We start from the raw sequence: 14,913 nt of genomic DNA, 5'->3' as shown, positions 1-14,913 counted from the left end.
AAGAGCTTAGAAGATTATTTTGTCAAAATATGCTACTTTGAAGAAGCTGAAGAAATTTGCCAAAAGATACTAGATCGTGTGAAGTTTTCTGCAGCCTGCAGCTTCCCAATTACTTCTATGTAAAAATCAGTAGAATTCTTTCTCAAAAGCCTGCTCTTTCTTGATCTAAAGATTGAGACATTTTAACATAAGACATTTAATGAAAAGAAATTAAAAGTTTTGGGGTCTATCCTAAAGTAGAACTGAGATATGGTTTTAATGGCTCAAGAGTTATTAAGAAATGTAATTGTTCTTCTCCAAATGCCCCTGACTTTATTTTCTAAGGGGTTTTTTTTGAAAGAGCTCTGTATTTGCAAATGAACAGGAAGATGGTCTGATTTACCATATCACAGCATGGTTTCATTTTTTTCCTGCCTATTTAGATCTAGTGCATTAGAGCAGAGACACCTAACGCATGAACTAAAGAGCCCTTATGCTGGACATGAGAAAGGCCTTCTCCTTGAGCTATCCATCTGCATCGGGGAAATTGGACCTTGCATTCATACAACAGGGATTAAATGGATTTAACAAAATCCTTTTAACTGTGGATCTGCATGTAATTCTGTATCCACATATCTAATTTGCAAGTTAGTCATATCACACTCATAGTTTACAGTCATAATTTAGTCTTTCACATTCTATTGCGCTATTGCACTTTTAGTTTATTATCAAATAGCCATTGTTTCTTTGAATACACAGTGGTCCCTTTGGAGAATCAGATGCCTGTGACAATAGGTACATTCTCAGCTCTTTCAGCGTAGCTGGGCATGATACCAACCTCCTCACGAACAGATGAGGTGTGCCAATGCATCCCGGTATTTCTCTGCTCTTGTAGTTAGAGGGCAGAATTCCAAAGTAAAGGCCATGATCCTGGCCCGCCAGTATCTCTTGCTTGTGCTGTTTAGCTCTCACTGCTGCAGCCTCCAGTTTATTTAATTTCTCTCACTAGAACCTCCTCTCAATTTTACTTATTAAGCCTTGAAAATCCCATCTGAGCTTCTTTTTGTAGCCAAAACTAACTGTGACACAGGTTTTAAGTGACTTCATCAAGGCTATAGAGTAAGTTAGTGGCAGAGTTGGAATTAGAGTCCAAAGAGGTTGATTCCAAGTGCCAAGTAGACTATTTGCTCTGAAAAATTGCAGACAGGAGGTCACACTGGAAGAATAAAAGAAGTCACTTAGACTGTGGATATGAAAATCAAAAAATCCCAGGAGACCATTTGGAAACTGGAACATATTTAATTGGCTTTATAGATAAATAGCCTGCCAAGGATGGTGGCAGAGAAAGGAGACCTCTTCACCTAGAGAGGGCACTGGAGTTGAGCATAATCATTCCCATGTGGTGCTGCTTGGCTAATAAGCAATTAGAGCATGAATAAAGACTTAAGCAAGGGTGAGGTAAATGTGGTAGTGCTCGGGCGGTATCAGTACACAGACATCGTAAACAAGGACATAATGCCCTGGGAAAAGTCAGGTGATAGCCCCACTCCCATTACTAGCCCAATGAGTCATCTAGCTCCCCCCCTTCATGCAGTATATCAACAAGCTGAGTCCTGCTTTGTTGGGTGACGAATTCTTCACCACTGAGTTGTCTTTCATGTTATAGGCAAATGAGTCTGTATCATTGCAGATTCCATGGTAAAAGCCCATTTCTCGTTCTAAGAGCAAGCCTTCTCCAGTCTGATTGGAAATCTTGCTCATGTTAGGCAATCTAACAGATACATTTTAAAGCTAAATGCAGTGAAATAGCAACTATCCCAGTCAGGACGTGCTCAGCTGCACCATCTTTCTTCCATAATTTAACATAACCATGGACATAAAAGCTGCATAAGTGAAATGACTTTGCAATGGACACTAGTTTCACTGTAAAAGAATAATTTTATGTTTTGCATTTCAGAATAGCACAAGTAAAATGCTCAGTATAGGGAATAAGATCACTGTTGATTATAAAAACAAGAAAGTAAGTCAGGTCCTCCATATGTAACACTCAGAAAGTGCTTTGAAGGAGGCTTGAAACTCTGAGGAACTGGAAAGTGGCTTCAAGGCTTTTCTGAAGCCATTCCCCTCTAATGCCCATCTTTTCAAAGCTGATAGTCCCACTTCATTTCTTCTAGGACAACTGCTAACTAAAAAGAGCCAGGGAGCAGGTTGGAGCCTTGGACCCCTGGTCATTTGAGCTGCTTAGTGGACAGCTCACTTCCAGACTTGCTTTTGGATCTCTCTCCAAGACAAACCCATTTTAGAAACATTACTCTAAGCCGTGTGTGGAGGTGGTACAGTTAGGCCATTAGGCCTTTACTCCCTGGACTGATTTTGTTTAGTGATATGGACATAACTACTGTGAAAGCTGCTACTGCTAGCTAAGGTTGGGGTGACGAAGGAAACAAAGCTGAAGGGTGGTTCCCTCAGCTCTTAGTCAGAGAACAAAGTGGGACCAGTTTCTTGTTGCACTATGTTTGTGTTGTGTTCAGCTAAGGCTTCAAGGCCTCTCCTAGCTGTTTACAGGGCCAAGAGGGAATTAGGGATTTTTTACTGTTTCTCTGATTTATAAAACATTTTCTTTCCTATGAGCTAGACAGCTGTGTTGGCTGGGGAAAGGTCGCGAGGCAGGATGCCCTGGAGCTTTTATAGGTACTGGAAAACCTCTCAGCAGCTTGGTCTGTGGATCTTCCTTGCATGCTCAGAATTAACTTAAATGCCAGATTGGAAGTCAGAGGGGAATTTCGACAAATCAGACCACAGGTCTGATATGGGGGCAGTTCTACCTTCCTCATCACCCGTGGGTTTCTCAGGCAGTCGCTAGACATTGCGGAGGCCTTAGCTTGTGCTGGTGACTGCGACGTTGCCTGCTCTCTCCGTGTGGCGCAGAGAAGTTTTTGTGACTTTTAGCCTTTAGCAGTACAGTTTGTTTTAGAGGGAGGGAGTGTTCTGTGGCTTGCAGTGGATGTCAGGTGTGAAATAGATCTGCTAACAGAGATTTCTCAGAAAATGCCAGCTATATAGTTGCCTGTGAAGGCAAGCTTTGATGACAGAGAGGCCAGAGGGGTCCTGGACCCCTGTGTCAGACACAGTGCTCCTGCCCTGTAGGCGAGCAGTTTGTTAGTGTTCTGGGTTTGCCAGTCTATCCCCTTCCAAGAACATCAAATGTGCTAGAACTGTAAAGGAGATGTGAGAAAGCCCCAGGTGGCAGAGCCAAAAGGGGCTATGTGGGATCTGCTAATGGCATAATTAGGGCTGCAGTGACCAGGGTCACTGCAGCTGTGCAAGCACCTGGGGAGCTCGAGTTGCTTCGTGCAAGCACCCTAAAGCTTGGGAAGTGACAGGGAGAGGGTTCCCAAGGAGCAGGATACTGCTGGAGTCATTTCCCAGGGCACTATGGGGAGGTAACACAACTGTGTTGTGCTCATTTAACTCCATGTGTGTCTCTGCAGCTAAGGTAGATCCTTTTTGCAAATCAGGTTTTTGGTCCTCAGAGTTCTTTTAGGTCTCTGACATTATGTATGTATTTGTTCTTTATCACCTATAGCCTATCAAAAATATATACATGTGTAATAGGCCAATAGGACCTGAAAAGTTAAAGCACGCTTCTAAGAGCTGCTTTATACTTAATCCATCGTTGTGGCTTTCTGGTCTCAATTCCCTCTTGGTTACTTCCACACTAACCTGAGCACTCCTGTATCTGCACTGGAAAAGATGCTGACACATCTTTTATCAATTTATTGGATGTTGACTTCAAATATACACTTCAGGAGGGCATGGGAATTTGGCATTAATGACTTTGTAGGATGCTATTTTTCAAGTAAGAATGTGATGGATTGCAATTCATTATACATGCCCACTGATAATAATTTCAGTGTTCCCATAGAAATAAATATTTTACAAATATGAATAATGCATAGACACTTTTTGTGGAAGTTAATTCAAAATCTTTCAATAAAAATAATTGCAGTAGAGTGCCAAGCAGGAAAAAAAAAAACAGGATGGCTTGGAACTGTGCATGTTGATCTAACCATCAGTGGGTTGGGTTATTAATATCACTTAGATTAATGGAATATTGAGATTTCTGAACATTGCATAAGTTGCTTCTTCACTTAAGAGCATTTTGGTCTTTTGCTTTCTTATGTACCTCTTTTTTTCACCATTAAGTCAGAAGAGCAAAAATATGAGCAGCGGTGATCACACGCTACCACTGAAGGGGTCATCGTGTCTCTTTCATAAAGAATTAAACTGGCTCATGTATTAAAGTGTCACACTCATTAGATCCCTTTATGGTTTCCAGCTCGCTGGAGCTGTCTTATGGTGGCTTGTCAGTGTGCCATAGCATGCCTAAACTTGCGTCCATTTCTCCATTTGTTGTCATTTGAACAGGTGGAAGATATCACAGCTACGCATGAAGCTGCAATGTTAGAGATAGAAAATAACCACACAATCGCCATTGCAATACTGCAGGATGAGCATGACAGCAAGCTTCAAGGTAACCCAAAGGCAACCCACTGCCAACAGAGCCATTCCAGACCAGAAACTCTGGCTGTGGTGAGACCTCGTAAGCCTGGAGCTTCTCCTTTCAGAGAAGATGATACTGAAATTTGTGTTGGTCTATGTGCTTGCATGCTGGGTAGACCACCAGGTTCATGCTAGGGCTGCAGGAGAGCTGCCTGTAGTGTATACAGTATTTATTATGGACTCCAGAGTATCTGAGGAGGTCTTTGGTGCAATGACAGGGCTTTCTCTATGAATCACTGAACATAGAGTCCAAATTTCACCTCACTTCAACAATATGCTTTTCCCAAGAGCCCACATGCCTAGTCCTCAGGTGCTCAGGAAGCTAGAGTGGATTGAATGTCTCTGAATTTAGGTTTTTAAAAGGCTACGCTGTTTCTGAAAACAGGGCTCCTCATCTTCATTAATTTGTAGGCTGGCGGTGCCGAGCAGAGCCACACACAGGTGCAAACCTGCGCCCCAACTATGTCAGCCATACTTTATCTTATGGTCTGTCCATGGGATTTGATGCAAGAGCCGGAGCTGTTTTCTCCCCACCACTTAGAATCTAAATCTGTGCCTTTGCCCATGGCTTAGCTGACATTTAACAATTATCTATAAAATCTCTCTCCTTTTTTAACATGTATGCATGGGGGGGTCTCATTTTTAAATAGCTCTAGTAGGCTTTCCCACAACATTCCCCACATTGAGTCTTATTGCTTAGTTATGCACTGTAACATTTAGAAGCAGAGTCCAGAGCACAACCTTAGCTGAAAACAGTCTGTTCCCCTCTCCTGTAGGCAGGGATGGTATATATAATGCCATTGCTAAATTAATATATATATTTTTTTGAAAATAAAAAGCTGTCCCTTGCTTGAAGATAATCCTAGCTGTCCATTTTTGTTAGTATTTTCTGATGGTAAAACTTGGCTTTTGTTATCAAGGCTTCTGTAGCTGAAGTTTGTGCTCTCTAGTGTGGGTATGAAATGCCCTCCTGTGCATGGAAATGGCATTGCAGCAACTGCTTTCCTGCTGCACTGTACAGGGCCCATGGCAGAGAGCCTGAATGAGCATTAGTAGTATTAGTGCTGTAGTTGCTGCAATTATTAGGCAGTGATTAGAGGGCAAAACCACATGTCGGGGGGGAAGACACGGAAAACAGAGTGTCTGTGTCCTAAAAAGTTAGGTGCCACTGTACTGAATGACAATTTCATGCCACTGATTCAGAGGTTAAACTTTATTCCACTTTGGTTATTAAACTTTTGGTTATTATTAAGTCCAGAGCAGTATATTCTAGTAATAAAATGTATAATCACTTAATAGAAATTTAGGACTTTCTTTCTTTAGGGTCTGGCAGTCTCATGAATCGAATAAAATTTACAGGTCGTGTCACAGATCCTGGAGAAGCAGTGTCATTCACATTTTTGCACTTGAATTACTGCCCCCTGTCTTGATCTCACCGAAGAGGTTACAACCCAAACTTATAAATATGTCCACTAATTCCAAAACGCCTTGATTTGGGGATACTCACTTTGAAACTGTAAATGACCCATTTTCAGTCTGAACCTTTTCAAACTGCAGTCCCTGGAAGCTGGGAATTCTGAGCAGTTCGTAAAGATCAGGAGTTGAACACATAGAAGTGGAGGTACATGAAATCGGTGAAAGCTTTGGAAATCTTGAGCCTCAAAACAATTTTCCCAAGACCACCAAGAACATTACTTTTGGGGCAACCTTTATGCCCTAAAACTGCTTTCAGAATAATGCTTGGCTCATGATCTCTGGGCTCTTGGGCCCTGATTTGCTGGACTTCACGTAGCAATGTCATGTCTTTGTATTTTCCCTAGAACTGGTGTCTGCTCATGACCTGGAAAAGAAAGAATTAGGAGAGAGTTTTGAAAAACTGCGATTGTCACTCCAGGTCAGTTGTTTCATTATTCCCCCCCCCCCCCAATAATGCTGCAGAGCAGCTCACCATGGTGCAGGCAGAGGGTGCAGGTCTATTGCAGCACTTAGCCACACTGCTGCTTCTCACTGCTGTTTCTGATTCACCAGGACGTTGTTTTGTAGTAACTTGCTGTGAGTCCCTTCGTCTGGGCAGGTGCTGTTAAGACTCCACTGCTCCCGTTTACCAGCAGCTATACAGCAAGTAGACCCTTGTACCAGGGACACTGCCGCTTCTCTAATGGCCTCTGGTCCTTCATCTGTCCAAATTGGGATTTAGCAGCAAAGATGCCTCCTCAGGCTTTTTCCTCATGGCTGGTTCAGCAAAATACTAACTGTATCTGAAGGAGAAAAGAGGGCAAGTCTAAAGGGAGGAAAATGTAGCTGAATAATGAAAAGTCCTTTTGACCCTGCTGACTGCTGGCCTAATACTGAAGCCAAGAAGGGCAAGCTCTGGCTCTTCTCCCTGCGCAGCAGGGAGGGCTCCAGTGCCTGCGGCGTACTTGTGCATCGCCTTGCCAGCACAGCACCCTCCAGCAGATGTCTCCAGGTTCTCTGCTGGATCCCCTCAGTAACGCTTTCTCACCACATGGTCTTGTATCTGTGCTTTACTTTCCCTCTGTGGGACAGACCCAGCTGGCGTCCTTCTCTCCATGGATCACAGAAGGAGTCTAGACGTAATCATCTCAATTTCACCTAAATTGTATCTAGATGTAATCACCTAGTTCAAATGCAGACATCTTGGTAGCAGACATCAAAAGTGAAGTGACACGAATCCCAGGCCTGGTGAGCTGCTGGGTGTAGCAGCCCTTTTGTCCCAAACACCTGGGCACCCACACTGGCTGGCCCTGTGTCCTGCCAGGCCATAGAGCATGCTGGCTGTGGGGCCCACAGATGCAGAGGATGCTGGCGACCTGAATTCCTGGGACACCAGCCGTACCCCACTCTTCTCAATGGCATATAGCTCTGAGATGAAATGATGATTGTTTAAAGCCCACACCATTAACTCTGACTTGCTTATTATCGCGTTAGCCTCCAAGTCTTCTGGAGTTTTGCCTAGGAAGATGAAGGAGGCAGGGATGGGGTATTTTTCCGTCCTCGTTCAGAATCTAGAAATCCTACAAATTACATTTTTCATGCCACTGATGTAAATACCTGCTTTCCCAAATAAGGGCATGCTTGTTCTCATCCAGCCCAAGATGACAGGGTGATTTAGCATCAAAGATGTTTCATCAGCTTGTGTCAGCCACTGTCAGCTAGCCATAGGTTTTTCAGGGATTTTGAGATGCCCTGAGATAACTGGGCTATCAAAACCTCCAAGGATGTTTAAGTGGCCTCGTGTAACAAATAACACTTTGCAGTGGTGTCTAAGGCGTGTTCAGCTCCCTTGGTGGTTCCACCATGCAGATTGACTTATATGGACCTAACAGCAGTGATAATGGGGTGGTGGTGTTTTAATTTGCCCTCCAGGACCAGGTAGACACCCTCATCTTCCAGAACCAGTCACTTAAGGACAAAGCAAAGCGATTTGAAGAGGCTTTGAAGAAAAACACCGAGGAACAACTGGAGGTAGATGGCAACTATAATTATACAGTCATCAAGATACATGCTCTCATCACGGCTCACATCACACTAGGGGGTAATTAGCGATGGGAGTCTTACCCTAAGGGCTGAATGAGACACACCCAGCCAGAACCCCAGATCTTGAGGGCTGTGGAAGAGTCAGAAATCCTGATTTAGGTCTGAATACACAGCTCTCTCTGCCCATGCTGTGTAATTATCCATTATTTTCGGAGTTTATTTCTTTTTCCATACCCTTTCATCTAGCATATGTAGCTGTTTCCTGAACGTTTCATGAACACTGTCTGGTATCTCCTTCTATTCATCTTTCTCCTTTTCCACTCTTTCTCTTCATTTTTTGCCTTTTCACATTTATATTTCTTTTTTTGTGCCCTGGGAGACAACTTCCCTGATGTCCTCTGTATTCCGTTATTTTTTGCTGGACTTGCAGAGAGCAGACCTGTCATAGGAAATATTTATTCAACTGCTGTGTATTGGGGACATGCTGTTTATTTACAGTGCATAAGTAAACATACAGTTATTTATCTGAAATGAAATAACCCTGAAATGAGCCTCCAAAAAAAGTTGTCTTTTGCCTTGGGTCATTTCAATGGTACACTTCACAGCCCAGTCCCATGAGCAACAATATCAACAAGACAGAGGGGACAGTGCATGGAAACAGTAGGATGAGTATGGGGAGCTTAGTAGTTTTTAGGTGAAAGAACTTCTTAGGAAAGGAGTGCAAACATCCGAAACTGGCTTGGCCCCGGGAAACAGGTAGCATCAGTTTTCCTTCCATCCCCACTGCAGTATTTAATTTACATCAAAGGACAAATTCTGCTGCATCACAGTGATGTAAATGCCAAGTACTACCAGACACTTCAGTGGAGTGAGTTACACTGCCAGAAATCCAAAATAGCTTAAGTTAGTGGTGATATTTAATCAGGATAATGCAGAGCACAGCTTTTGCCCAAGAGTTGTACCTTAACATCCTCTACATCCAAAGTTTCTGAGCAGAGGAGAGGGATATCTTATTGGTAGGAATCACTGCTCTTCTTTCCTCCACAGGTCTGATCTTTGTTAACAGGTTACCAACTCTGTGATGTGGTCGTGCAGAGCAGGCAAACCGCCATCATTTGCCACCAGAAAGATATCATAAAATTAGCTACCAAGATAAAGAGATAGGCTAGCAAGGGCTGTCAGGGTCCCAGTGGGCTGAGGGCCCAAGTCCAGCTGGTATTCACAGCAGTAAGACTCCTAAACCACTGGTAGATTAGGGAAATTTTATTTTATGGCTGAAGATGTATTTATGGCTAACAGATGTCCAAATCACTGGTATTTTTCTTAGGTTGCACTAGCTCCATATCAGCACTTAGAAGAAGATATGAATAGCTTAAAACAGGTTCTGGAAATGAAGAATCATCTAATTCACCAACAGGAGAAGAGGATTATGGAGCTAGAAAAACTGGTGAGTTGTCATTATTCCTCCAGAGGAGACATCACAAAGATGTGAAAAGTAAAAGTGTGGTTACAGCAGATTAATTTAAAAGGGGTGAGATAAAGAAGGGGGTTGTGAAAGACACAGCAAAAGCATTTCATAAATGGCTATATATTGTATTGTTGCACTGCCAACCCACACAGGTTCTTCTGCTATAGCATGTCTTAGGTTCTCACCCAGAAACTGGGATCTTTTCCCATCCCTTCACCCACCTGTGATACGCTTGATTTCTCACACATATCCGTTCATCTGTATTTCTTTTTCATGTGGATACCTGCTCAGCCTGTAAGTTAGACAGTGAAGTGACTGGTGTAGGAAGAGTGAGGAGGGAGAACTTCATGGTACTGCCCAGGATGTAATTTTGGGCACCAGCCTCCACTATACTCCCCTACTAGAGTTGGTTGACCATTTAGGGCTAGTATAGCACAAGTGGAGGAAAGGTAAACCACTTGTATCCTTCTGCCTGCTAATACAGACATCTAGGGAGCTCCCAGCCTCTGATGTGAATTAGCAATATTCAGAGAGCAGTCTCAAGCAAGGCTCATGATAAGAAAGGTCTCTCCGATGCTGAGGTAGTGCTTTTCCACAGCCTACTCTGTGTCCTCATTCTTTGCTTGCGTGGGTCCCTAACAAAGAACTCCCCAGGTAACCATTAGTTTCATTCTTATTGGAAATGGGATTCATTTTGTGAGGCATAACCTGGAACGACAGTGAGTGTATAGTGTGGTGACAGGATGAGGCATTACCTCAGCTGGGGAGCAGGGACAGCTGGTTCAGCACAACACTCAGCAAGATTTGTTTCCATTTACAGGGAAATTTGAGAACTCAGTTGATTATTTTGCTGAACAGATGCTTGAGTAAATGGATATAGAGAAAAATGTCTCTTTACAGCAGAGGCTTGTTAACTGTGCTCCTTCCAACACGCTGCTCCTGGAGCTAGGCCAACATCTGAAAACATGCACTGTAGTGTTATACTGAAAAAAACATCAAAAGCTTACACGATTCCTGGCCATTTAGATGCATTTGCAAATTAATCATGTATGATCACACAGTCCTGCTCCTGCCCTTTATCACAGTAAAACTCTGGTTCTGCTGTGGTCTAAGGGGACAACTGCTTTCAGTTTAAAGATCAGCTTTTATAAGTGCTTTAGCATCTACAGGGTATCTCCAATTGCTCTGGAATCTGGTGTGCCTCATGAACAAGCAGGATGGGATTTCAAATGCAGGGTAAGTTGGGTGAGAGGATCCCGAAAATACAGTGCCTGAAAGAAGCAGGGTTTGATAAGGTGACAGTCAGTCAGAACTGTGTTGCATGTTTGCATGGATCAGCTTGCCCAGAAGAACCTCAGCTACCCACCATTAGGAGAAACTAGAAATGTTTTTTTTTTAAAGTTCAGATTTCAGTGCTGGGCAGAGCCTAATACTCATGAGGTAAGGGAATTACAGCAGGAGAAAAGAGCGACTGTTGAGGAATAGGGTTAGGTGTGGGTGAAAGGAGTCATAAAGGGTATTGGAAAAGGGAATTTACCTGCTTGTCTCCTCTGACCTGGGCTTGCCCTCTTGGGGACGTAGCAGCCTGCCGTGATGCTCTGCCATATGCTCTTAGGACTGTGGACCTTTCTGAGAGGTACTGAGACCCTCTCCCTGTGCCTGTATCTGAGCTTAGATCAGCAGAGACTGAAAAGAAGGCTAACCGGGAACCACAGGGGTTTGGCCTAGGCCAAGGATTCCAGGTCATGGTGGGGATGGCGAGGCTGATGGCCTAGGAGGCATTACTGAAGCAGGGCAGAGAGTTTGGCCGTATGGCCAGCACCATGGGACACTGAGCCCTGGTTCCTTATATGCTTAATGAGGCTGAAAGGGAGGCTGGAAACAAAGGTGGCAGGAGAAGGGTAGTATAGGTCAAGGGCTGCGGTGGAAAGGGAAGGAGGTGCACAGATCTACTCCCATGTTTCACGGTAACATAACCACTACTTATTAAAGCCATTGAGGTTAAGGAAGTAGAGAAGGTGCTTGTGATTTCTCTCTCTGCTCTCAGAGCATTGCAAAACGTGGCCATACTTTACAGTTATTTGCATTGGCTGGACATGACTGCTGAAAACTGATGTCTCCACTGTAAAGTGTGAGTTATTGTTAATTCCCGTGCCTAGTATTTCAGTTCTTTACAGGAGGTTGAGAAATTCAATAACCAAAAATGGTGCTCACATGGAGATAAGGTTGCCCTGTAATATCTTGTTTTCTTCCACGAGTGTTGAATTCAGCAAAATTCAAACTGCTGGAAAGCGAAAAACTAAGGAGATAAAGCATGTCAAGTTCAAAATTTCCAAAAAACGGGGCATATGAAGCTGTGGCACATGCCTATGAACATCTTAGTGATGTTTTAATGCACTGCTATTGACAGTGTCAGACTCTGCCCTTGAACTGTACAGAGTAAAGGCTACTTACAGTTGGGACTGGATTCATTTCACCTAATTGCAGTTTAAAGTTAAATGCCTCGTTTAAGCCAGCCATTCAAGCTGACATTGTCATAGTGGAGCCATTCACCTCAAGCTAAGACAGCAATCTAAGATTGCCTTGGCAGGTAACTCTTTCCTCCCCTGAGCTGCAGGGAGGTCGTAGGCAGCTTAAGGTTAGATGGCAGACATTTATTCAGCTGAGGCTCAGAGAGATGAATGATGCATGAGGCCACCTCACACTCTTCTTTCGTCGTTTCCTCACCAGCCTGGCAGGTCAGCCCCGTGTGTCCTTGCCCCATAGTGAGAGTCTCTGCACTCTGTGAGTGACCCAGGCTACACAGCTGAGCTGAGATGCACGGGACTCTGAAGGTCCCTGTGGACCTTTCCCTGCAGGCACACAGCAGGAGGAAAAGGGATTCATACGGTCACAGCTCTCCCAAACAACTCCCTCTCTTGTTCAGCCCTGCCACACGTAGCCCAGCAATTACACCTGGCTGCATGCAGCACATCCGCACAGCTACTGCTGACAAGAGGGGGCAAAGCTAAGAGCATATGGGCATAGAAGTTGCCTGCCTTTCCCAGTTTTCAGAAACTGAGTTCCGGCATACCTTAATGCTTGCTTCTTCATCTCCAGAGGCTTGAGTGTCATCAGTGGTGATGTTTGGCAAGGCTGAGAGTAATGACTGGTAACGCTAACTCTGGAGGCATGACTGTTCTGGTGAAAGCTGTGGGGGCACCAGTGGGGAAGATGTTTTATTCGTCCTGGACAAGACTAAAACTCTCCTCCTGCTCAGTTAGAAATGAGGCCTAATTCAGCTCTGCCTCCCTTCAAGGCTGTGTTGATGACTCCACTTACTTCACCAAAATGACATGGTGTGAGTCAGACCTCTAACACAGCTGCAGTCGAAATGACCACCTCCATCTATTGACAAATTTTGGAATTTGCTCTAGGGACAAATATACTCCTTTCCTAGGAGAAGGAACAAATCCTTTTGGATCAGGTGTTGAGACTTCTTAAGACTTAACAAACTCTCTTTTGTTGCAGGCTGAAAAGAATTTAATCCTGGAAGAAAAAATCCAGGTGCTACAACAGCAGAATGAAGACCTCAGAGTGAGGATTGATCAAAATACCGTCGTAACAAGGTTTGTTTGCAGCCTGTTAGAGCTTGATAGGAGACTGCAAATTATAACCACATGTGGTTGACAATTATTTTAGAAAGAGAAAAAATAAGTGAATTTCCTACTGGAAGTGTATCCCCACTACTTATTTTATTAACAAAGTCTTTTTATATTAGAGTCTGCTTACTTTAAAATGAGGAAGACCACATATCTATGTGAAATTATTTTCATGATTTTGACATGCTACTAAGGTCAAAATGCCCAGTTGCTTCTGATTCCAGCGTCAGTGTCATGAAACCCTTTGGTCAGCAGGTAGCGAGCACTGGAAATGTGGTGATTTCAGGAGAGAGATCTTGGCAGTGCCACAGTCACCCAGGCAGAATATGCTTTGGTATTGTGTTGGTGGTGGGTTTTTTTATTTGCACTGTCTAACAACCTGACAAGGCTGACAAGGCTCCTTGTGTTAGGTGGTGTAGGAACAGAGCTGAAAGACAAGCCCTGTCCTGGAGAGTTTATAGTCTAGCGTAAGACAAGAAACCACAGTTGAAGCCAGGCAGAGAGGGGAGAACAAGGAGAGATGACAGAGCTGAAACTTGTGTCAGCATACCAGCTGCCTATCTGTTGTCAGTTGTTACTGAAAATGATGCCATTGGCCTAAAATGTGATTTAATTTTTCAGCTGACTTTTTTTAGCTTTAATGTCTCATCTCTGATTTAATGTTAGGTTTTTCTTTCTACTCTCTCCTTTAATAATTACTTAGCCTTAAAATATATTATATATCTGCATGTAGATGTATAAAAAGGTAATATTGCTTGTACTAACATTCGGGAAGTCATGAGGCTTAGGTTTCATCTCACCTGATCTTAATATCTGAAATGCACATGTCACTGCCTGAGCTGGTTGTCTACAGCCCTTCTGTGATGGGGAAAGAGAAAGAGAAATATTTAAAATCTGGTTCATGTGACCTGTTTGGGAACATCTGCTTTCAGACTGAATGAATTGTGTTCTGGGAGTGCCAGTCTCTCTCCGTGCCTGTAAAAGCAGCCTGGGTGACAGATTCGGTGCTTGGCCTCTACGTTGTAGGTGCCCACCTCCAGCTGGGTGAATAGCCTCTAGATTCCCCACTGGGATACGGGTGCAGTGCTTTGCTTCTTGATATTACTTTGTAGGTACCAGCTTCAAAATGGGTCTTTTGGGAGAAATTCTAAATTTGAGATTGGCATGGAAAGTCAACTGAAAGGCCAGTCACTTTCAACAGTAACATTTTCATCCCTGCTGTGACACTGCCAGGACAAGGGCCTCCCCTAGGGAACTGGGTGCTGTTGTAGCAGGGGGGGTCCAGTCCCCCTCAGGTGGGTGCAGGAGGGGACAGCTGGGCTGATTATAGTTACAGGACAGTGACAGGATAACAGCTGGCCCCAGGGATTGGCATCAGCATGCGAAAGCTGGCAGTCAAAAGCAAAAATATTCCATTTTACCCAGGGATTTCCAGTCATAACCAAGGGCAGGCACAAAGAAAGGGAAAGCAGCCTTGTAGGTAGGTCATGCGCTGGGTTTGGACATGGGACCTCCACAGATCCTCTGCCTGAGACTCCCCCAGTGACTTTACTAAATCACCTGGTTGCTCGAGGTCACAAATTCTCCCTCCCACTAAACCAGCATCTCTTTGGTTCTTCGGACTGGAAGTGTTTGATGATGGCAGTTTCTCTAACCAGCAGTACCTTGAAGATGGAGATGACCAGGAGGTGACTGGTCTCCTTTCATCTCCCAGTTCTTGTAGCCCAGGTGCCTCCTTACAGCTGGGCCACCTGGGGGAGGCTT

At 44.0% G+C, this 14,913-nt stretch overlaps 1 protein-coding gene across 6 annotated transcripts in view; it reads left to right on the top strand.

Annotated features, from left to right (window-relative positions):
• The window catches only part of MTUS2 (microtubule associated scaffold protein 2), a 326,089-nt gene that overhangs the window by 300,570 nt on the left and 10,606 nt on the right, over positions 1-14,913 (top strand). For all 6 annotated transcript variants that reach the window (XM_068930158.1, XM_068930162.1, XM_068930156.1 and 3 more), the window contains 5 exons: positions 4,408-4,513; positions 6,363-6,436; positions 7,930-8,028; positions 9,368-9,487; positions 13,019-13,116. In XM_068930158.1, the coding sequence (XP_068786259.1) occupies positions 4,408-4,513; positions 6,363-6,436; positions 7,930-8,028; positions 9,368-9,487; positions 13,019-13,116 (497 nt within the window). The remainder of the gene's footprint in view (positions 1-4,407; positions 4,514-6,362; positions 6,437-7,929; positions 8,029-9,367; positions 9,488-13,018; positions 13,117-14,913) is intronic.

Source organism: Struthio camelus, chromosome 1, assembly GCF_040807025.1.
Source record: "Struthio camelus isolate bStrCam1 chromosome 1, bStrCam1.hap1, whole genome shotgun sequence".
NCBI classification, from domain to species: Eukaryota; Metazoa; Chordata; class Aves; order Struthioniformes; family Struthionidae; genus Struthio; species Struthio camelus.
The sequence above is the reverse complement of the archived record's forward strand: the minus strand, read 5'-3'. Positions and strand labels throughout refer to the sequence as shown.